Source organism: Pelecanus crispus, chromosome 5 (genome assembly GCF_030463565.1).
Source record: "Pelecanus crispus isolate bPelCri1 chromosome 5, bPelCri1.pri, whole genome shotgun sequence".
NCBI classification, from domain to species: Eukaryota; Metazoa; Chordata; class Aves; order Pelecaniformes; family Pelecanidae; genus Pelecanus; species Pelecanus crispus.
In genome coordinates, this window is record NC_134647.1 from 78,936,340 (window position 1) to 78,961,753 (window position 25,414).

The 25,414-nt window shown below is 38.0% G+C and overlaps 1 protein-coding gene across 7 annotated transcripts in view; it reads right to left on the reverse strand.

Annotated features, from left to right (window-relative positions):
• Positions 1-4,178: 4,178 nt before the first annotated feature.
• ZNF644 (zinc finger protein 644) overlaps positions 4,179-25,414 on the reverse strand; it is a 54,380-nt gene continuing 33,144 nt past the window's right edge. For 2 of the 7 annotated variants that reach the window (XM_075711249.1, XM_075711251.1), the window contains 5 exons: positions 21,656-21,761; positions 17,331-20,374; positions 16,540-17,145; positions 6,403-6,505; positions 4,179-5,861 (listed from right to left, as the gene is read on the reverse strand). In XM_075711249.1, coding sequence (XP_075567364.1) covers positions 5,669-5,861; positions 6,403-6,505; positions 16,540-17,145; positions 17,331-20,343 — 3,915 coding nt within the window. In that variant the 5' untranslated portion in view covers positions 20,344-20,374; positions 21,656-21,761 and the 3' untranslated portion in view covers positions 4,179-5,668. Of the gene's footprint in view, positions 5,862-6,402; positions 6,506-13,858; positions 13,982-16,107; positions 16,189-16,369; positions 16,417-16,539; positions 17,146-17,330; positions 20,375-21,655; positions 21,762-25,414 lie in introns of those variants that run through there. The other 5 variants (XM_075711254.1, XM_075711250.1, XM_075711255.1 and 2 more) reach the window with 5 other exon arrangements.

The window sequence follows — 25,414 nt, forward strand, 5'->3', positions numbered from 1 at the left end:
ATTGTTTTAAAAGTGACAGATTATACTTAGGAACATTCACCATAAACCTCATGTACGCACATTTCATGTTGCAGGTCTCCGACACAAAAGCAGAGGGATTATCATCATCACTTGGTATGTAAACCTCAGCTCTTATGAGTTAAAAGTGTACTTTTAAGTGAAAAAAAGAGGATGGAAAGCCCAACAGTGTTGCGATTTATGCAACGTGTGCAGTACAAACACTTCGGAAGCCGTGAGAGGGCTCCAGGGCACCCTTTGTTCCCCCACTAGGCAGTAAAAGCTGTAATTTTGAGGTCTCTGGGCTCACAGTTACTAAGGATGCTGTTTGCTTGGGTTTTAATTGTAAAAAAAGTGCGCAGAGCCTGCCCAAGAAAGGGCTTTCAGGGCTTTTATAACAAACTTTGCCTCCACCTGGAGAAGCGCATCCCTACAGGGATGCGTTCATTCCAATTTTTATTTCTAGCCAAGTTTTCTACTTGATGCACTTGAGTATTACGAAGAGGTTTTACAAAAAGGCTGTTAGCCGACTTATATTCAAATTGTAATAGGGGAATAGGGCACTAAAGTTGGAGGGATTTCCTGTTTCGCTTTTTTAAATACAAGTTTATCAGCCTACAGTGCAACTAGAAATGAAAACGAGCAGCGCCAGGCTATCAGCTCTATCAGGACAGCGTGGAGGGAACGCCCAACTGCAGCCCTTGTTTAAAACAAACAAAACCCGCAACACTCCGTTATGCTAAATTTGACCAACCTCACGCTAAATTTGATCAGCCTCTGCATTTCTGTTCTGGCAGAGTGGGTGCGAACGGTCGTGGTATGGCCATGAGCCCTTTCTCGCTGCAGCAGCAGACCGGGGGGAGCTGCAGAGCACGCGGTAGGTTGGGTTTTTCAGAGCACCCTGGGTCCAGGTACACGTGGGAGCCACGGCGCAGCCAGCGCCGGAGGGAAAAACCGCTTCCGACTGGGAAAGGCGGCATCGGCAAAACGAGATCGTGCAGAGCGAGGGGTGGGAGGGTACGCGCAGACGAGAGCCGTTGTTATTCGGCTTCGGGCCCCTGGCTCTGGTGATGTTCCCTCCACCACCAACCCTCATTCCCGGTCTCCGTTACTGGAATGTAAGTGCCCTCTCCCTGCCTCACCTCGGAATTTTCAGGCGGCTGCAGCCAGCAAACCCGCCCTCTTCGCCTCGCCATGCAACTATTCAGGGTAGCGCGGGAGCCCCCGGTTTAAGCGACGCACGCCGTGCAGCTCGCCTCCGAAACAACGGGAAGAACACCAAAAAGCCTGTGGTGTTAAAAAGGAACATTTTATTGTGAGAGATTACAGACCTGGCTCTAGGGCCAAAATGTTTCCATTACATCAAAATTGCTACCCATGTATCAGGCAACAGCACCTACAAAGCACGGTGGATTGAAACACCCGAAATCATAATGCAGTCAGCTTTTTTAAGTAAGTACCACCCTAGAAAGTTTTTTTTTTTTAAAAAAAAAACCAAGTCAAAACTATATAAACCAATTTTTTTGAATAGAAAACTGGTGTTTAAGCATCCAGGCCGTTAACTACTGTGATAAAAAGTGGGAAAGTCTGTTAACCATAGCGCTCACCTCAACAGGCTGCTTTCACAGCCCTTACCATGTAGTTAAAAGCAAGTACTTATTATTTGCTGTTAATTTTTCCACATTTGTTCAGCCAACATTTATCTTCTGTAGGTTTTTGGAATCAGGTGGAAGATTTAATGAACAGCCCCTCTTTAAAGCACTATTGACATGCAGGATAATCCAGAGCCACAGCCGGCCCAGAAAAAGCACTGGAGTCAAAAGAGCTTTGCAGGAACCGATCTCCCCGTCTCAGTCCCGTGACGCCGGCCTTTCGGAACTTTGGGTGGACGCGCTTCTCCGAGCCCCGGTTCATGGCTCGCGTTCCTCCTGCGATCCACTTACCTCAAAGACCTTGGTGATTTCCCTGAGCGTGGCTGAAAAGGCAGGACTTTGAAGAGGCACATAGCTCCAACACGGCCAGTCTGGCCAGGACACGAACGCCGACCGTCCCAGTGCCCGTCTTCGGCACGCGAGGTGCCGGCTCTCCCTCCGCACCGGCGGCCTCCGCCTGCTCCGTGCTGCTGCTCCCACGGAGAAGAGCCAGCAGCTCGCTTCCCCGCACCGCCGGCTGGCTGAGGCAAGCCCCGAGGAAGCCGAAGTTGGATCTGCCGGCAGAGCCGGCCCGCCTCGGCTTGTGGGAGCGGTCCACCTAACGCAATTCACACAATCCATCCGAAGTGGTATACGGCAAACAGGAGTAAATGCCACGGGGTCTTTGCGAGCCAACATTTGTTATCTCCTTGCCTCCATCTCCCATTTTCCATGCGTACAGCCTGAACACACTACCACCTGGCAGCGACTACCACAGGCACTTCAAAATCGCCTTTCCAGCAGAAACCTCTTTTCAAGCAATGCAAACAAGCTTTAAATTTTTAAGATGATTTGGAAATATCGCTGGGGCTGGGAGATACAGGCAATCATCTTACACAAAACAATTCTGCAATTTCCCAGGCTCCTCTAAGCATTCTGAAGATTCCTTTGTAACCTTCCAGAGGCTACCACTTAAGAGAGCTTTCCCAGAAACTAAGGTAACTCCAGAAACACATAAGATTGTGATAAGGAACCCAAACCAAGCAAACAAAAAAATCCCTAGGCCACTGCAGCCTTTAGCCCGAAGCAATCCAGCCAACACGAACAGACTAACACTCGTGTTTATACGTGCCGTTCTGGAAGTCCAGCTCTTTCGCGCAGACTGCCATAGAGCCTCTCGAGCCACACATCTCAAAACATGAGATTCATAAAGTGACTGATTTAATTAACTCCATTATATCAGATTATTTAGAATCTCTGTAACTCCAGAAAGGGGAATTGATATCTACAGAAGATCTGTATTTCCAAACAACACAAACCAAGGAAACAAATAGGCTCCACCTGAGGACTAGAGGCTAAAGAAAGCTTAAGGGTTCTCTATTATTATTATTTAAAAAAAAAAAATCAACCATATATGCAATTAACTGAATAATCAGAAGAGTTCTAGAACTTCTGTATACATTTCAAACTATATTGTCAAGGATCCGACGCAAGCAGGGCACACGGCTCCAGCGCACCCACTCGGAAAGCCTGCCACTGAAAACTGCTGCTCCCAAACGAAAAGCATCTCATTTTGGAAACTAAGCAGGCCTAGAGCTCCCCGCTCTTCAGGCACAACCTTGCATTTTAGTGTTACACAAAGCAGCTCACTATTGGGGTTTAATTAAATACAATTAACTAGGGTTTTTTTATTATTATGAACCTAATAGAGTTTTTTTGCTACTGCTGAATTCCGCACGGTATGGCTTCACCTTACAAGCATTCTTAACAATACTAGATAAATATCATTTGCACTTAATTGATTTTTTCATCTGTTAAATAGCCACAAAATAGGGTGCTCTCACAAGCACCTGTTTTTGGTGAGAAGGGTAAACAAGCACTCTATTAAAGCATTATAAACATTCACGGTGATTTGATCACTTCCCTCTATTCTATTTCAACACATTGCTGTAAATCTCCCATTTTCACAGCATATTAAAAAAAAAAATCCCACAATCATCCACAAGTTTAGAAATTTGTTAGTCTGCATACACATAATTTGTCTGCAATACACTTCAACATCCCAGTTATCTTTCCTAAAATCTCTAAAGTATTTTTTTCCTCCAGCCTTTAAATGTACTGATGTAGATTTTCCAGTTTAAAAAAAAGCCAAAAGGGAATAGATTTTGACAATAAAGCTAAAGTTATCTGTAGCAACTGGTACAGTAAAACACCCGATAGCACTAATTTAACGATAGCCTTGACGGGGCTAGGACGGCCTTGTCTCAGGAGCCTGTCCTGCACGGCTGTGCACTTTTAGCCCATCTATTTTATCAGAACCTTAACAAGCCTCGTGTGTGAGCTCTGAACTGCGCACGTACAGGAAGACAGACATTTATTCATATTTTCCACCAATCAAATGTAATGCGTCTGTGAACAAGTCAGTTTATTGCAAGTAAATGTACTTTTACTTAAGATCATGAGAAGATTCTAATCCCAAGCAAGACAAATCAATTTCACAAACTTAATTCACACAATGCAAATAAATGCTTCACATTATAGACATTTAGATTTTCTTTAAACCTTTTTATTTAGAGATTTTTCTGGTAAGGAGATATACCATAGGAAAGCAATTTCACTGGCAGTGAGGTATGTATATACTCTACCAAAATACTCCTCTTGTTTTAACTGCTTTTAACTTTATTTACATATAAAGAAAATATCAATGCATATCCTTGGCTTAACTACAGTATCTGTTACCCTATATGAGTAAAATGAAATGTTACTTGCATACAAAATTGATTTGTAATCTGATTCGATTTAAACAAAAATCATGTTCTGAAGACAGTTTAAATGAACAAACACAATTCAGCATGACCAAGACACCTGCACCATATTTCCATCCTCACAGCACATTTATTTCAGTAATTCTGTAAGTAGGTCCTTAGCATGAGCATAGTGTTACAGTTTTCATACATATAATCACATCCAAAACAAGCTCTAAAATTTAAGTTGTAAACATTCTCTTCATATGTAGAAACATTTCAATCTGTGTTCGAATTTTCTAAAATGATCAATCTTTTAAACAGAATTATAAATGAAAAGTCTACTCTAACCGTGTAGTGAGCAATGCTTATTAGTACATTTCTACAGTGTTAAATAAAATAGTAGAGAGGCAAACTTCTGTAAGCAAGTCAGACTTTAAGTAAATCATCATAAAGAAACAAACTTGTTAACAAAAAGACGCTTTGTAATAAAGAAAGTTGGATTGAATCTACTATGATACAAAAACATAAGGGTAAATACCATCTTTGTTGACAAGTAGGAGGTAGCATGGATGCACCACTTTATTGTCAGTGAGAAATGCAACTGAAGTAAAGAATATTTCCTTACCACAGATTTCCAGTATTATGTACATATTTCTCTTAGAAATTTGTTTAAACAAGTTTCCCTCCACTTTTTAGTACAAAAAGCCTCATGTGATTTAAAAAAAACACTTACACACCTAGATAGAATAGTACTAATTGCCCTATTTGAATGAAACAGTCTCTTGAACTATGAAGTACATGATATTTAATGCCCTAAGTTGAGTAAATTGTATTAGCAGTTCTTGGTATTATACAAAACACTACATACATACAAACAAAATATAATAATATCTTATTTTACTATGTAATTCTTTTTGGAATAAACAGAGCCTTGATTTGGGTAACACTGAAGAGAACATGGTTTCTTTGTTTTATTAAAATCTGTCTTTTAAGTACCCATGTGCAACAATTTAAAAATGGCTGCCATACATGTAATGGTCTTGTATTGATAGTGAACACAGTAACTGACAAAAACGTAATAAACCTTAAAAACACATCTTCCACCCTATATAAAATATAAAGACTACTTACTGTAACTGTTAAGTATTCAATTTATTTTGATGTTACTGTAATCCACTTCCTCTATTTTTGTCTGTAGCATTTATAAACATAATTTAGTGTAGCAATTTATTTTAAAAAATGACAAAGTATTTCAAATTTACATCCAATTAAAATTTAAACTGTTTCCTTGTTCTATGATGCTGCTTCTGCCATCAGTAAAGAAAATGAAGTTTCAGTAATTGAAGCAGGCTTTTTAAGTAGTGATGTGACTTCAACCATGCCAGCTCCAGTCCGTGGAAGATTTGCGTTGACAATGTGTCGCTGCAAGTGCTTTATCCAGTCTTCTTGAACAGACAAAGGTCCTCGAAAGACCAGACCACAAAACCTATGCAAATATTAAAATTATTCCATCAAGATATATTTTATAGTTTTTTTAGTAGAGCTAGATAAAGACATTAAGTGGAAAGGCTTAATCTTCTTGAAGTTTGTTTCTACATGTTTAGCTGAAAATCTTAGTAATTGAGTTCATTTATAGTAACTGTGAGCACAAAACACCTTAAGCTCTTACACTTTTAACACTAGCAATAACAATCTGTTGTTCTTACGTAAGGTTTCTCTTGAAGGACAGAATATTATGCACACATGACCAATAAGCTGGAGAAACTGGTTTTAGCTGGTTTAGCTGGTTTTAGCTGGTTTAACTCCAGCTGGTTTTAGCTGGAGAAACAGTTGGCAACCTAATACCTGAGCATGACTGATTCAAGTCCTCTTGTTCAAATTAATGAAAATAGGCAACTGCTCCCCCACCCCCTTATTATTCGATTTAATCACAGACAGATTTACAGGATACAATCTTAAATCTTCTTACAACTAAAATTAGCAAGCTCTTAAGAATATGTTCTTTCAATTAAAATAACCCTATGTACCTGCATCTGAGTATGTAAACTTCATCAGCACTATGAGGTAATGGCAGCATTTTTTTCTTGCTTCCAGATCTTGACCTTGACTTCTTTTGCTTACAGTCTAAAGCTAAGAAGAGAGAAATTTCCATATGTGAAAGTGATACTTCAACAAGTGTTAACCAAACAGAGATATTCAGTAAGCATCCCCTATAGCAGTAGTGAAAAGACATGTACCTCCTTGTTATTCTACATTTAGTTAAAATGTAAATCCAAAACAATTACAGTGTCCTCTAAGAAACTTACTGGCAAAACACATCAAGCCTTTTTTTTTTTTAGTTTAGCACGGTGCTTGCTCTTTAGAAGACTAGATAATTGACATTCAGCACTGAACTGTTGTTTTAGTATCAGCAAGCACCTACTAACCTATTGCAGAATCATACACAAGCAAGGCACCATTGGAAATTCCCTTTCATGCATGAAACGCTGTCGAAATCTTGGAAGTTGTTTTGTACGTTCAAGTACCATCGTAAGTCCACTCGTGTTCAACCAAGTTACAACTTCACAAAGTTGTAGCTTTCAGCTAATACAATCAAGAATTTCTAGTTTGAATAAAACACCTGCCATTTGTTTTCAACATAATCCAGAAGTTTGTCCTTTTACTCTAAGAATTTCAAATGAAGCTTCCCCCTCGCTCCTGTCTGAATTCTAATGCATCTTACAAAAAATATGTATTAATCCTTGGCAGAGGGAGCTGGTATTAGAACAATCAACAGGGATGGCAAAGCCACTTTTTAAATTCAGTCTAAACATTTGAAACTATGTATGAAAATAATGTGTGTGAACAGGAAACGCGTAGCAAATGGGTTCAGTTAGCATTGAGGTCTGTACCTCCCATAAACAGATGTAACAGGGATCTGTAAGAAAACCTAGAGATTCTAAGAAGCAGCCAAAGTTGGGGGACAAGGGGATTAAACTGAGTTAATATTGTTATGATGAAAACGGCTGATAAAGCTCAAGAAAAAACAAGAAGTTTGGGACTGCTTGAACCGAGAAGTATACCTAGCTACACTCTATTCCAAAACACAAGACACCAACACTAAAACTCCACAGAAACCTCAAAGACAGTAACAAGTAGTATTCCCGATACCAAAAAGGCATAATGCTATGCTACTGAAGCATCTTAACAGTAAAATTAAAAAAAATTGTTACACTTGTCTAAGTTTTGACCCCTGTAACATAAAACAGAAGAATAAACCTCTTAGTATTCTGAAGCACAAGACATCATCTGGTAGGCAAAACATGCTAATTTAAAGAAAACACAGTCTTCATTGCACCCTTCATTTTTCTTATGTCCTCCAAATGAGCACCTCTTGAGCTTCTACCCCATAGCCAAACTTTTGACTTGTAGATACACCAGGCATTTCCCAGATCCATCCCCAGATTTAAAGATTCCTAAAGTATCTCAAAAAATTAGAATGATTTTTGAGATTTGAAGGTACCAGAGAACTAATCAAACAAGCAGAAAGCAGATACCAACCTAAAGAGACTTCCTTCAGACCCTGGGTCAAGCCATCATTAGGAAGGTGAGGCTCAACAGCATTTTTTCTGATAGCAACAATGAAAGCAGTGTGGATATAAAGGCAGTAACCCAAGGTGGCGGGGGAGAGACAGACAGAAATGGCCAAGATAACTTCTGGAAAAGTGAATAGGTAAGGGGTTCTTAGTGCTTTATGCTCTCATCAAAAGCGTATACTCTTCATACAATTAGGAAGAAAAAGGCTATCTTTCCGGCTGCAGGAACTACCAAGTAGTATAAACATTTTACATACCGCAACATCAGTAACAACATCACCAGAAATGTAAGCAGATAAAATACTGAAACCCAGACATCCGTTCTCTGAAGAGAATTATTTGCATGAGGGGTGACTTATCTGAAGCAGTTATTACAGCAAAAGCGTTGGCATTCCCGATTTTGCAGAACGTCATGGGAAGGAGGGAAACAGAAGTTAGTATTATCCAAATGCAAACACATCCATGAGTTGCATCTGATGTCAGTTAGCTGATGTCAGTTGACATAAGTTAAAAAAAAAAAAAAAAAGGCAGCAAACAGCAGCCTCCTTCTAGAGAAGCCTACATGCATTTGAAACAAGAACCCTCTTATTTCCTTCATGTTGGCAAACCTAGGACATTCATTCCCATCAAGAAATTTGATTCTACTCACATATATCCCAAGCATTTCAGAGCTTTCACTTTCTTACTAGACCTGAATTGGTCTTCTGCAAGAGTTCCTGAAACCTAATGGTTGTGTGTGTGTGTAATCTTAAAAAAAAAAGAAAAAAGAAACAAAAAAACCAAACCACAAACCCTCTGAACTACTGTGCAATCAAATAGACAGCAACACAACCGGAAACTGCCATAATGTACCAGGAGAGGTAGTTTCTACTTCCTTGAAAGGTACCTTTTCCAAGAACAATGAGAAAACAAGGAAAACCAAAGAATGGGCATCTTCTCTGAGCCATTTATGACGAAGGCTCTAGATAAATTACAAAACAAAGAACAGAAAATACCACAGTAAAAGACATCAAGAAAAAAAATTCAGATCACTCAATGCATTCTCAGAGTAACTCAACTAAGATTGGAAGTAGATTTGCCCAAGCAAGAAGCTGTCACAAAAGACAGAAAATACTAAGACTGCTAAACCTCTGTTCTGCAAGGGCCATTTTTTGTTCTTTTTGTCTTTTGACCTAGTGAACATACTCCTTCACGTTTTAGGGGGCACAAAGCAGTACAAGTACATTTGAAGTTGCTCCAATGAAGCGGAAAATAAGTGGAGAAAAGAGTAACATCTGGGTAAAGCTGATTGAAAACCGTAATTCCAACACTGTAATTCCAACCCCAGTTAAGAGACATGTACCAGTAACTGCCACATTAATTTCATTTTTGTCTATCCAGAGAGTAACAAGTTAAATGAAGTCACATGCACACACTGAAGTACTCTGTTGATATGATGCTTAAAAGTGCTTGCAAGCATCAAGTCAGTCACACCATTGCCTCACCCATAAGAAAAAGCGTAGCCATGTTCTGACCAAAACTCAGTTACTGTTCTTCCAATGCCTTTACTGTAACAAAGTATGACCTCCTCAGAAAGCATGTTTTTAGCACTTTCGGGAAGAGATGAAGGATAATTTAGCCCTAGTAAGCTGCATGGAAATTGCAGCAAATTGCCAGAGGCAGGAACTACCTACCATTAACGCCTACTTTGTGGCTACCACAGCTCCCAAACTATCATCCTTCATTCTCCATAAATGCCCAATTCTTTTTGGAAGAAGCCTCCTTCAAGTTTGGCCACCTGGTGTTTCCTAGTTGCTAGTCCAAAAACTTTTTGTAAACAACCCGTTACACCACTTCATCAAACCACTAATACAGCACCACAGAGAAACAATCCCTTTAAAACAAAAGACAATCAAACTTCGTAGGGATCTCCTTGAGGCACTCGAGTGCAATTTCAGAGCATGCTGTTTAGAAAAATATATGCTAAGTAAAAAGGCTGCATATAAAAAACCTTCTTTACCTCTGTGATCCCTTATCAAGAAAGACTACAAGCCGATGGAGACAGGAGGCTAAAATGAGCATGCCTAAGACAACATGAATTAGAGACGTCACAATTAAAGGTCCTTCATGCCATGACATTTGGTCTGAGGTTCAAAATTAAAGTGCATCTATGCTAATTCGCATGGTCCGCTCCTTGATGATCCCCAACATGGAACACTTCTCATTTCAGGATGACTGAAGCTGGGTCTTTTATTCAGACTTCATTACTTTTGTCACAGCATATGTAAGCTAACACACAAGTTGAATAATTGCACGCATAAATTGATCCAACTAACCATTTAAAATCCACTGCCAATTAAAAAGTAAAAAATAACGAATTATCTTTCTTGTATATTTATTCACTAATTTTTCAAATTCAATCACTTGCTATCTATCCTCATCATTACTGCACAGTAAAATGCATTAAAAAAACCGCTCCAGTAATTTGCTCCCTGAAGGATTTTATGGGATACTAAAAATTAGCTCATCGTGCCGGTTGATCAGTTATAGCTGTAACAGCACAGAATAAAGACACACAAAGCCAGTGGATCTCAAGATTCCTGCTGTAGCTGCATATGCTTGCACAGTAAACTTCTTGAAGCTGCCATTTTGACAAAGCAATATTAGAAGTTATTTGGGAGCGTAGAGGCCACATGACCTGCTACCTCAGTCATACTGTTGGCTCAAAGGCTGGACTCCTTGCTCTGCATTTTGCTGTTCTCTGAAAAAGCAGTCTCCATCTACAGCAGCAAAGACCAAAGAAGAGAGCAGTGATTCCCAGAAGATGACAGATGGTAAGAAGAGACTGAGTATGTGAAAAGAATCAACAAAGAGAAGATGCAAAAAGCCAGGGTGCAAGAGAGTATCAAGAGACTTTTTTGGGGGGGGGGGGGGGCGGGCACGCAGGGAGAGGGGAAGAGAGGCCTAGAGAGAAGAAAAGGAAGGAAGTTGGATATACAACTGTACCAAGAAGAGCAAGATGCATTTTGAAGATTTTGCATAGGTCTGTCCAATGCTCTAAAGATAACCAGAAGAAAGAACCAAGTTTGCCACATGCTCTGAGAAACACTAGTGCGCTGCTATTCATCAAAACAGGTATAAAAGGAAATCAGCATCTACTCAAGATGAGCAATTAAATCATTACATTGTTCAAAACTGGACTGCATAACCAACAACAACAAAAAAAATTAATATTCCAGTCAGACATCTGAAGACCACCATGCAAGCACTAATACAAAACACGTAACTATCCAAATGAACCCAGACAGGCATTTGCTATACAGTGGATCCATACTGCGCAACTATAGGCACAAATTCAGTTTAACAAACACTAACTTTGAACAGCCAACAGCCTAGAAGGCTTCACTTCTAGGACATTTTTCTTGAGTCCATTCTCAAAATTTACCATTATGCTTAACTATGTCTATTATACTTCTAAAACTGTCAAGTTGCATTTGGGGAAAAAAAAAAGGGGGTAAGATTTAACTAAATGCGATCAAATTACTGACTCTGAAGAAGCAGGGCATCTGCTAGAAAAGCAGTATGATAATAGTCAGTACCAAAGACATACGCAGACAAACTGAAAAACTGAGCTGAAGACTAGTACGGAAGCTAACGTAGCGCTAGGAAAGGTCTCACTTTGGTGATGTGCAGAGATTACTGTATTTCTCTTACTAAACAGTAATGCCTAGGTAGCTCCCATAACAATTGCCAAATAAAAGAATTACAGCATTCATGTTTACACATAATTCTTTAATTACAGCAAGAAACTGAGACAAATAATTCAACCAACATGATTCCTTTTCAGTAGTTATGTTTACTTTAGAAGATACAAGAAAGGCTTTCTGAAAACAGAAGAAGGAACCTGTATAAACCTATCGTCATTGTCTCCATACAGGTTCCAGGCTGAAGCCAAACTGAAGAAAATCGCTCTCGACTGCAACCATTTTTTAATAAGAAAAACTGAGATCTCCCCAAGAGCGACCCTCATAGGAGAGTTTAAAACTAGCGTGTGCTAACGAAACCTTGCATTCTCTTCACAAAACTTAAAATATAAAGTGGTATATCAGCTAAAACCACTGTTTAAAAGCATATTTTCTGGTCTACAAGCCTCGCATCGAGCTTGCGTGAATGAAAAGTCAATGAGCAAAGTTTACAAACTTCGCAGTTACCACAGTTTTAGCGGTAATGACTAAGTTAATACAAATATATATTGGTTGCATAATGTTTAAGTCATTGGTTTCAGTGAAAGGCCTTTATCCACACGGTACAGGCTATTTATTTGGCCCAGCTCCAGCTTCTGAGATCAAAAGATTTTAAAGTTTTTTTTCCTGAATTTTTTTTAAGCTTTGTTTCTCACCTCATTTTGTTTCTAACCTAGTTTTAAACAAACTTCTAGGTCCAACGATACAAGACAGAGGAGTTTTCTTCCAGTTCTTTTAAAGAAAGTGGCAACTGTTCTGATGAGTATGCTACCACTTTGCTAGCAAAATACATTTCTCACAGAAAACGAACAAAAACCCCTGAAAGCACCTTAAGCTTTAGCAAAAGGGAAGCTGAGGTGCAAGGAGCTTGTCCAGGATCCCATCTCTGTGTGCTGTCCTGTTTGCCACAATGCCTCCTCCACTGAATTATTTTTAAGATTTCAACGTGCAATTTAAATATATAGCTATTGAAAAATATTTCACCAGTAGGTATTTAAGCAAAGTAACTTACCACAGGGCTAACATCAAATCACAGCAGTGGTAAATGAAGTCCACTATCATCACCTTTCTACCGAGTAAATATGAAAACTTTCAGAATCACTAACTAAAGGCATACACTCCTACACATTGGATACTACTACACCTGCTGACTTCCTTCTAAATCTACTTTGTTACAGCATTAACTTAGTATAACATAAGACCTGGCAGCCACAGGCCCAGTTTGTAAAAATATTTCTTTTAGCCTTCTGCAGAGAAAGCCTGAAACTCATTTTGTCAGCATTAGCATAATGAATTACATCTGCAGATAAAAAAAAAAAAGATTACGCATTTTTCCAAAGCGTTATGTAAAAGTCTGTGCTTGTTGACACAGAAAACTGATGGTTGCCCTTCTTAATTACTGAATACTCCAGACTTTGTATCTCCAAGTTTTCCCCGCTATATTCCATCGCTGCTCCCCAATTTGCTGTTGATCATATTAAGTCCCACTAATCTCAGCAATAATCCAAGTAAACTCAGAAATTGCCTACAGCCAAGCAAACTGCAGGCCTCTGGAAATGAGTCAAAATATGGAATATTAGAGGAATTTCAAAATTAAGTGTGTTTTAATAAAACACATTAATAGAAGTGCCAAATGCTGTACTACACTCACTCCATGTCAGACAAGGTAGTTTTTGGGTTGTGAGCCAAACAAGAAATGAAACCAACTACATACAATATGTTGTTAGAAATAGCACAAACTGTAAAATTACTTGCTTTTCCTATTTTAACTACAGTATTCTCAGTAATTATATGTACTAGATTGTAAAAATTACTTGTTGGTTTTTTTGTGGGAGGTTTTTCTCCCCTCTCATTTTTGAGGTACTTTTAAACACTTCATTAGACGGCCAACTAGCTGGTTTGGAAGTTGTGATATTGTAGGAGAATGAATTTAAGCGACCATCTCTTACTTTTGCTTACATACCTTAAGTGTTGGATCCAAAATAAATGAGTAAGAATGAAAATCAGACATGAGAGTGGACAACAGCAACATACCTTTTCTTACAAGTTGCTGAAGTTTTATGGCAAATAAATTGTTTACCAGCAGAAGCTTCAAAATTATTTTGAAATAACATATGCTTTTGTCCAGTCTGATGAGGAAAATGTATCATAGACAGACTTGCTTTTACATCTGTAACAAAACATACCTGTCCCAGTCAAAAGTCCAGCACTCTTCTTTCGTGCATAAGCGCGTAAGTGGTTGGACAGGCTAACAGCACTTGTAAACGTCGTATTGCAATGCACACACGTTCTAAGCTTCACAGGCATACCTATCATTCAAAAGAAAACTATAATCCAGTTCTCTCTTCAAAAAATGAAATTCTCAAAGCGTTGTAAAAAGTTTTCTGCAATAAAGATGGTTTAAAATATATTCACTGCATTGACGCAATTGTTTAGTATATTAGAAGGATCCAAGTTAACCATTATTAGTTTTCCATGTAGTGCTTTAAGCCAAACCATGTTACTTGAAAAGAACAGAAAGGAGGCAACTTGAGCCCATTAGGCTACTCTGCATTTAATACCTACTATCAAGTTCCTACAGATCTCCACATTATGAAGCTCTAATCCCAAAATACAATCCTGCAATTTGAATAGCACAATTCTGTTGAGAAATTTCAGAGCTTGCAACATTTCCAATAAAGAGAATTTAAAAAGTCTAGTTGGCAAAGTGGTAATTAAAAGTGTTTTACCCATAAGACGGAAGAGCTCAATACTAAATTAGGCTGCTGTTGAAGGCTCGGAGAAAAAGGTGGTAAAACACACCACTGAACAGCTGTTAGACAAAACATTTTGTTCAGTGCATTTTCTGTTCATTACTTTAGATGCGCAATCGATAATGAAAGTTAATGATTTGAAGTTTTTTGCTAAAATCTTTGTGCTAAATAAATGATCAACAAAGCAACATGCTATTTATCACAGGAAAACAGTGACACAATACTGAACTCCTCACTTACCAGACAAAGAAACAATTATAACTTATCCCCTGCTCAACTTCACCATAATGTTTCTCCCCTCATTTTACCAAAGATTGGTTTGATCAACTAATGTTCCAAGTTCTCTACTAATAAATTATTAGAAGAATAAATAAAAAAGCTAAAACTACTGAGCTGGAAAGCCTCTGTTTGCAGGAAAGAAAGAATCCTATCCTCCAGCAGCCCACAGAAGACATGCTCTTTTTTTCAGGCAAGTTACAGAAGAAGAACACCTGGTTGGTAAAAACCTTTTTAAAACTAAAACCAGAATTAGAAATATTTGCCTTTTTAGGAAAAACAGAAGAATTTCAACTTGATGTTAAATATTTTCTTATTAACTCAACTGGCACAGGGCGTTAGTTGTCAAATTGTTACCTCAGCCACAGATAATTATAGGGTCCTATTCGTAACTGGTTAGTACTATGCAAGCGTATGTTTATTTTTACCTGGTTGTTCGTCACAACCAAAAGAGGTGCTACCTAGTATTCAGCGGTAAATATTAAACAGAAAGCAATACACAGTGTCAGGTTTGGCAAGCTATTCCTTTAGCATTGTTTTTCAAATCATTAAGCCTGTCAAAGATACACTTCCTTTATTAAGCAATCTCCTGTCTTAAAGGACAACCACAGACGTCCAGATGACATTAAATGTAATTCTGTTCCACCTCCACTATGTCATTTTAGAAAGCCACCTTCGTTAAGAAATCGATTGCCACACTTTTGTAGTCCCCTAAAAGAGCTTCTGAGCACCTTGGATTGTTGTTCTTTTTATTTGGTTAAAGGAAGACAAGAATATAGGTGAAAAAGTACTAGGCACTGCCAGTTTTACTAACCTGCACTGAGTAATAACAAGAAAACCAACAGAACCAAAAAAGTCAGGGGTATAAAAATAAGATCCTGTTCCTCAGTCTAATGAATCCTGCAGCATTATAAGGTGGTGTCCAAACAAGAAACAGGTAAAAGCAAGCTCTACATACACATTAAAAAGGATGTTTTAAGAATCCCCCAAGACTAGAAATAACTCTTATGTGACAAGTAGGTTAAAAACATCACTCTAAAAACCTGCTCTATCAGTATACAGAGTATCTAGGCAGTTGATTACAGAATTGTTTCATTAACACAATTCTCAGTGGAGGGGCCGTATCGGACAGGGACTGTGCATTAGAAACCTGCTGGCTACAACTGTGTTTCAACAAAGCTTGAACCAGCACAGGTCTTCACTCAGGATAGACAGGCCCTAAGCAAGCATCAGTTTCTCAGAGCAGCCGCAATTTTGAAACAAATAAGAATTAATCTATGTTGTAGGAGTATGTTTGACTAAACCCATCAGAATTAGCTGACAGTGATTCACCAATTTGGAATAGTATGTATTTATAATGGTATCAACAGTTCTGTTAGTTTGAGCAAATGCTGCTTTGCACAAACCTCAAAGATTCAAATGAAGTCATTCCCAAACCAGCTGTTCTAATGCCCAGAAACCGGGTTACAAGCCCAAACATTTCAGAACTGTTAGTCTACCAAATATGTATGAACACTTCAACTTGTTATTGCAGGATGTGTCTTCTTCCTTACTGAGGCTCATTTTGTGTCCGCTTTGAATTTCTATGCCCAGCCACATGCAGAACAGGAACTATGTTCCATGCAAAACCCCCTCAGTGCCGCTGAGGCGCTTTTTCACTTTAGGAAAAAAGTGTCAGAAAAATTTGCTGTGCTACCTCTCGCAGTCAGAGTCTTCTGGAAACAAAACAAGAATTAAATGAACAGAATCCCAAATAAAATACTCTGCGCTTGTACACTTTCTACGAATTAAAGGATTCTTTGGAAATGTTGTCAAGACAACTAGAAACATCATCTTACCTGACTGCATAGTCAAGTCCATTTTTTGTGGCTGATACATCAATGGACTGTCTTCATTTAATGGAAGAACACATTTCTGAACAAACCTCTTTCTTGCAGTTTGATTATGAATCTTTTGAGGAGAAATATCAGCATTCCTTTCTTCTCCTAACCTCTTATTTTTCAGGAGTTCTATCAGTGTAAGTGACTGATTTTTTTTTTCATCATGTAGCACTGCTTTTGTTTCATCACATTCATTTAGGAAACTCAGCCCTTCTTCTTCCGATGCAGACACAGATGTATCTTCAGTCTTTAGGCCATTATGGTATGCTTCAAGAGGTATAACATTCCGAGATAAAAAGTCATCATTTGATGCAAATTTCTGAGCAACAAACGGTCTGGGAATAATGCGGCGACTGTTCAAAGCCTTCAGAATTTTTTCATACTTCTCTTCATTTTGCATCATCTCGTTCAGAACACAGATCGGAGACTTGTGCGCATCCCACTTGGTTTTGCCAAGCCTCTTCAGGTGTCCTCGCACGTGATTTGACAATCCAATTTTAGTATCGAACCAGCCTCCACAGAGCTGACATGTATGCTCAGAGGAAGTTTCAGATTTCTCAATCGCTACAAAGAAAATAATTTTCATGTTTTTTGACAATTTTATACAGTTAAACGTTACAATAGCAAATCACAAGGACCAGAAGAGAGGCTTTACAACAAGATAAAGCAAGTCTTGTTTAGTGCTCAATAAATCCCTTTGTTCCCTTTACTTTATACCCAAATTAGAAAACCAAACCAAACCAACTTACCTTTTCTAACACGTTTAACAGGAGTTCCTGTTCCAGTCCTTTTAAAATGTTGCATTTTGTCACTTGTTGCTATCTGTTCTGGTGAAACAACATGACGGGCTTCATAGCTTAGTCCAGCTCTGTGAAGATGTCCTCTGACATGATTGGACAATCCAACACCCGTTTCAAAGGTTGCTGGACAGTATGGGCAGGACTTCTTTTCCAGCGACAAATCAGTCCAATGGAAAACTGAATTATGCTTTGGCAATGCTGATCCTACATTTTCTAAATTCTGAGGATCATGCAAATCATGCAGGAAGCTAGTACCCTCAGCATCTTCGTAATACTCAAAATAAAAGCCATCATTCTGCTCATAACTAAGTGAAGATTTATCACCAGCTTCATGATCTTCCATTTTACCTTTGAATATGGGGAATAGGTTTACATGCTCCTGATTAATATCACTGTAAGATTCATCCTCCACAGACTGTGTAGTGTAATCACATAGTTCAACATTATCCCATGAACTTTCATCCTCCGTTTCATAGCTGTCTTTTTTTTCAGCAGAGTTAAGTTTCTGTAAAACAACAACAGTCATTTTATGCAGAAAATCTGGATAGCAATCCAAATCATCTCCTGTAACAGAGCCTTCCCTCTTGGATTCTTTAACCACTCTTTTTACAGCTACATGCCTACGATCTTTACAGCCTTCTGCCCTTTTGCAATCAAGATTATTTGAATCCATGACAAAACAATTATTATGGGGACTACTTGATGAAGAAAATAAATGTAAAGAACTGACAGAGTTGGACTCTTCCTTTTTTAAATGCAAAGGATAAGAGTCACTAGATTTTTTAATCATCCTGTAGTTTTCATATTTGTGTCTATATAAATAATTACCACGTGTTTTGACACTAGCTTTCTGCTTTGCTGCTTGATGAAAACATTTAGGTTTCTGGTCAATGCTATTTCTAATCAAAAAGGTCTTGTTTGTAGAATTTAGATTGCACACACTTACAGATGACTGTGAAACGCTTTTCCGAGCCTTCTGTATCCTGTAGGGTCTCTTGTGAAGTTTTGCGAAGTTACTGGACTGTGAAGTAGAGCCAAATGATCTTTTTACGTCCTGTTTTAAAACAGAGTTCTTTGGAAAAGTAGAAGATTGTTTGATCAACTGTTTTGTCCTGCTCCCAAAATCTAAAGATTCTTCTATTATGCTGCCTTTTCTTTTCTCTAGTCTAAGATGGCTACCAAAGGGATCAATGCATGATGCTGGGTGCAAATATTCCACGTGTTTTTTTAAAATGCTTCTAGCTGAAGTAGTAAATGGACACATCTTACACATATATGTCGATGACTTTTTTGAGGATCCTAAATACGGATCTTTCAAGGATGCTTTTTTCTGTGTTTTCCTCTGGGACATGTCGCTACCGATAATTGAACATTTGACTACTGCTCCATGAGCGATCCCTCGATGGCATTCCAGTTCATTTTCTGTCACAGCCATGAAATTGCATTCCTCACAGCAATAATATCTTTTATCTTTTTCATGTGTCTTTGCATGCTGCACAAACGTTTTGGGACAATTGGTACCAAATACACACTGTGGGCACTGTAACCGTGCACTCCTACCCTCATCCTGAAGTTCTTTCAGCTCACGGATTTCTTCCATCAGTTTCTGCCTTCTTTCCTGGTGAATTATCATATGTTTAAGAAGTGAATTACGATCTCGAAATGTCCTTCCACATTCCCTACATGCATAGGGCCTGGGGACATTGAGATGTCGGAAATGACTGTTCCCATCTAAATGGTACATCATATGCCTATGCAGGTGTTTTTTCTCCCTAAAATTCACATTGCACTTTGTACAGGGATAAAATGATGGTTCATCAGTACTGAAAGTAGATGGCGACTCAGAATCATTCTGTTCACATTTATTTTTTAAAGTATTGGAAAGAAAAGTGCTAGTGTGAACAGGAGAAGTATCTTCTGCACAGTTACTAGTGGGACTGTAAATGAGCTGCTGGATAGCATCAACAGCTTCCAGCTCTTCATCTGTGGATTCAGGCTTTACTTTACTCAATGAATATTTTTGCGGCTCTACTATTTGTAGCTCCTCATTCTGCTCTAAGAAGTCAACACTTAATAGTTTTGATTTACTAGGAATACAACTGGTATCACCAAAACAGTCTTCAGTATAGCGTGTGATTTTACTAACATCCATTTTCCTTTTTCGCTTTTTTTCTAAGCCTACTTTACAGTGAATGGGAGATTTCTCTATTGTTTCTTCATTTGTCATAAGAAACTGTATAAACTCTTTTTGTGGATCCCAGCTGGGATCGCATCCCGATCTAAAACCACCTGTACCTGAGGAAATGCCTGTTAATGTATCGACACAATCATCTTTTACGAGTAAATTTTTATCATCCTCACAAACTTCTACTTGGCCTACTAAAGTGCTATCTACACTATTTCCTACTGATTTCTGTGAATCACAACCAATTGAAGCAGAGGTAGGTAGATTTTTAATGGAATGAGTCAGGTTCTTAGCATGTGCTACATCAGGTAACAAAAATAAAACTTGGTGCTGATTTGATTTCTGTGTTGTACTCTTTGCAGGCAGCTGAAGATCATGAACCACTGTCAAAGTTGAGCAGGAATCTGTGTGATGACCTACAGGCTGTCCAGCGGTTAACGAAACACTGCCTTTATTCATAATGGAAGTCTTAGTTGAGGTGGAGTGTGAAACTGGTCCATTAACAGCAGTTCCTCTAGACAAGATAAAGTTTTCGCTAGAAACAGTAGGAGCACCAGTGTGTATAAATAGAGAAGCCTGGCCTCCACTTAAGGCTTTTTCAGATCTGTCCCTTGATAGCTCCTCAGGCAGAGTCAATGTATTGTTCTTCTGAAATGACGTGTCACTCTCTTGTGGTTTAGGAATGCCACCTTCTTCCTCAGATATGAAATTATCATCACACAGGATTTCTTCTTCTTTAGCACCAGTGACTTCAGTATTTATCTCTAAATCATCCATATTGCTGGTCTGTCCATTAAGTACATTTATACTAAAAAATAAACAAGAAAAGAATCAGGCAATCACAGAAATAAATCATGGCAATTTTAATTTACATTTTTCTTCAGGATCACCCTTCTTCACACTGTAATCTAAAATTATGTTTTGAACTTGTTAAAAATGTATTTTTTTTAATTTAGGATATTCAAGACATATTTAAAATTAATCAATGAAGCGATTTAAAAAATGACACTTTTTTACTATGCTATATTAATAACCATACAGCAAGCTTGTCACTGCCTGGTATCCCTGCTCAAAAAAGCCTGAACACCTACACGCAAGCAAGATGAGGGAAACGAGATTGTCAAAAACTGTGCAAATATATTCTACGTGTACATTAACATAAACACAGAGTTCATCTTTTGTTGTTTCCCAGAAGTAAAACAAGTTAGGAGTAAAGGCTACCCAGATATCTGCTAATCATTTCAGTGCGTTTTTGGTAGGTATTTCCCTTTAGCACCCAGGAAACCAAAATAATCTTTACATATCTCAAGGTATCACTTTTTTCAAAATGCTTGTATACAACTGACCTGATGCTACACAGAAGCCTGCAGAAGTGTTTAGCTCGGTATTAAAGGAGGAAACACAACTAAGCTGATTTTGATTTTGAACATCTGATTACTGACAGAGACATAGCAAAAGATCAAACTCACTGAAGAAATTAAGTATCTTCCCATTCCCTTCTTACAAAAGGACTCTCCTTGCTTTAAAATAAATAAATCAGATCCTGCTTATGTTATAAGGCCATTTTAAATAAGCAAATAAAATAGTATTTTCTCAAAGGTGGAAAAAAACCCCACAACTAGAAAGAACCATTTAATTAGGATTTACCTACCAGAGGAAATCACCATGTCAAATCCAGACTATGACAATAACGGTATCTACTAGTACAGAGAACTACTACATGTTAATTCCCTCTGGGAGGCCTTGTGTACTTAATACGTCTTTCTACACGTGACTTTCATTCATACACAGAATCATCCACCTAATGCTTGGTGAGCACAAAGGAGTTGCCTGCACATGAAAATCAGCGTGTACTAAACAGGAGCGTTCACCTCTTATACGGATCCTCAGAACACAGTAAGCATAAGGCATTGAAACACCCATCTAGGAGCCTGAAACATCTATCTATATTTTACAGAAATCACATATTTTACCCTTAAAGAGTACTATTTGCTTTGATCTTTTGGGGGATTTGATTCCTGCCATCACATACTTAGTTTCAGTTACTCATTAGCATTTTGAATGGAGCTCAGTTAAAAGGAGTCATTACCTAGACTCTTTGAATTAAGATGTTATAACTCACAACTAATATCCATGGCTCCCTGCAATGGTCCTTCATCGAAATCAAGGAAGACCACACTTGACATCCTTTTTTCCTAAGGAGAGAAAACAAGCTGGTTAAGACACCACTTTCATCTTCATACATCACACTCTAAAACGAGTCCAGAATTTCTGTTAGTTTTTCAATTCAACGTTAGGATAGCTATCCACACAATTCAAAGCTAGCTACGGCCTCATGGACATTCTCTTACTGTGCTTGTTTTGTTTCAAATAGGCAAAAGGACAAAATAAATACTTTAACCTCCTTTAAGTTTGTGAAAAACAAACCTTAATGTAATATGACTTATTTACTATTTTGAAGATAGAAGTAACTACATTTGGAGTAGAAACATAATGAAAAAATTTTGCCATTAAAACGCTTCCTTTGCTACTCAATCATTGAGCTAGCCAATTTAGGAATACAGCAATGCTTGTGTCAGACGCATAATAAATGCTTAAAGTGTATGAAATATTTTATTGTATTATTCATCTATAACACACCTTTATGCAAATGTTCTACTAGACACCCCAGTTTCTCACCTTCCCATTTCTTAGATTTTTGCATTTCTTTGCTGTTTTGAGATGGGGCACCTTCCACCATAATAAAGACTTCAAATCAGATCACATTCAAAGCTATCACCCTAAAATGGTGATAATGCACCACCCAGCAGGAGTCTTTACATCACGTACACAAGTTCGGAATGGGCAGTGCAAACATGCACTAAGAATCAGTAATGCAAAAGTCAATTAAAAGAAGTGAAACCTCCAAGGATGCACAACAGCTCCGACGAGTTTACAACTGAATAGTGTAAGCTTCGTACAGTATCAGGCAGCAGAGTACAAAAATGTTCACAAAAAGTTTAGAAAAAATTTAGTAAGCCAATTTTGCCTGAAAGATGTGCGTTTTCCTCGTTTTATTACTGCAGAGGTAGACAAATGTATGCTCAGTCAATTTGAGAGCCTGTATTAGCTTTTCTCAACAGGAAGCAACGTTGCTAACGAAGTGGTAAATTCAGTGTTAATGAGTGGCTTCACTGTTACCACCTCTGAGGTAAAACCTTCCATGTTCCAAGTTCCACCCATCTGTTCTGGTGTGAGGGGTTCAGAGGAAGAACAGACGCTTCCCATTTAAAGCAACTTCATCGGTACCCCCCGAACAGCAGGGAGGCAAGCTGAGAATATCGTGCCTGCTTGGAGATTGCAATCCTCATTATCGGAATGGCTCCCGAAAACTTTTCGCAGATTTACGTGATGAAGACAAAACCATGCTGCTCTACATACAAAACCATACTGATGCTAAATATTAGTGTTAAAGCTTAAGTTAAAAAGGTGGCTAGGGCACCATACAATCACCCTTAAGCTGAGACTCTCTTCAGATTTATCATACACAATATCCAAAACATTACACTATGCGATCTTGTAAGAGACTCCTTTCCATATTGTGTATTTACGGAGATTGTGAGCTATTCCATATGGATCTGACTAGAAGTCTTCTATGGTAATACAGCTGTCCCTACAGATTTCAGTCTTTGAATCAAGCCCGAAATGCTTACTGTATCAATAATATCGCTGTTACATTTTAATAATTTTCTGCTAATTATCACATTTTTTTCCAGCTATCAGGGTGGTACAATTCGCTATTTTATACACAGGACAACAAGAAGAAAGTTACCAGTTTTAAGAGCATGGTATTAAAGAAAACATATAAAATATCTTTTTAAATTGCAGTAATTTAGAGTCTCGCGATGACACTGAGCCAAGACGCAATACTTCATTTACATTATCTACTCCATGTGTAGAAATTTATGCAGTAACAACGACAGGTGTAACTAGACACGTGTAAGAAAATGTTCCACATAATGCCATCGTTTTTGAGGAAACGTTGTCATCTAACTCATACCATTCAGGAAGCACAACACCCAAACGGAAACATTACCTAATTTAAACACTCAGGGGAAAAAAGAAAAATCAATCATTGTAACAACTAGGACATAACCAAGGCTATGCAACAGTCTTTGCATATTTCCATCACAGTTTTAAAATTGTCTTCTCTATACCATATCAGAAATACACAAATTATTAATTCTGTCCAAATATATAGTAATTAATCCTTACTTAGTATATCTGAAAAATTAAACACTGAGATCAAACTTGAAATTTGCTGCAAATAGTGCTTGTTATATCCTCTACCAGGGCAAGCACTATACAGTTGAGGTAATTTTTATTTTAGCACATAGTGCAATATACCTAGGAGATGTGTAAGTGTAAAAATGGCAATGCTCAAAAACAAGCGTACGCAAGCGTACGCAATCCCAGGCGCATACCTTTGAAACACACTTCATCTAAAAGGCTAGGCCAAATTCAATACAATAATTTCAGTTAAGCCTAGAATGACTGTAATGCAGTTAACAGTTTTATTCCTGGTTTACATGATATGCTATTTATTATACAGAAATTATTTCATATTTAAAAGTAGAAAACCAATTATTTAGCCACGTAAGCCACATTCCACCCCTATTTAATTAAGTACTTTAAAATTTACATAATATTTAGTATTGTTTTTCTCCATAAAATACCAGTTTTTAAAATCATAATGAGTTCTGCAGCGATGACTGCCTGTAGCCAGATAGTCTAAGCATTAAAAAAGTGTAAGGTCAGATCTATCTTCAAGCTGACAGATCGTAATTTAAATGCCTTAGGCTAATCTTATTGTCTCAAAAATCTTAAACATCAGTATTTTTGCAAACTATCAGCACTTGCTATAACACCCTTACTACACTACATCTTGAGGTTACTATAGAAGAAATGAGGTGATAATTGCATATTAACATAATTATTCGGTAATCCCTCTGAGAGCAAGCTTCCTAGGTCACTCAGTAATTCAGATTAGCTGCAACCTTCCTGTCATCAGATCTATGCTGTCCACTTTCTGTTCATTACTAATTCTTTTTGATAGGAATGTACTTAATTCCATTGTTCTATGTACATTATTAATTGTATTTATTACCAGCAGGTTTACGACATTTCCAAGTTCTTATTTCATAATGACAACCTTCGCTATGTAATAGGGTCACACACCAAATTAAGAGTATTGCCTTCATGCAATGCTAGTTCATTAAAGCTTACACTCCAGTGCTAAGTGTACTACATTGTTGCCTACTAGCAGTTGTAGTTAAGAGATTGGTCACTTTCTGTTAAAAAAAACAAATGTTGTTTTACAAGGCTTTACAATAGATTTCAAAAACACAATGGAGCTGAAAAATTAAGACTGATTAATTTGGTTGAGTTTGGCAAAAGCATGAAGTGCTTTTATGTGTTTTGATATCAACTTTCTCATTAAACTCATAAATATAAACCAATTACCTAAAAGCCCAGAGTGACTATTAAGTGGCACAACAACTTAGAAGCCATCTCCTAAATGGATTGGACTTAATCAGCCTAGTTAAAGTAACTGAAGAAATATAGTGTCTTTCAGCAGTGCTGTAATGAAGGCAAAAATATACTTGTCCTGTGCTAAGTAACTCCGCATAGGTCAAGTTCTTTAAGCAGGTATGTGAATAACCAGGACACTCAAGGGATTATTCAAGTATTCAAGAGATAGGAAAGGTGTTTCAGATTTGCACTGTTCCCATTTAGATTCTTCTTCAAGACTTTGTTATGTCAGTAGATAAAACTGACAAAACTATTGCTTTATCTACAAGCAATCCTG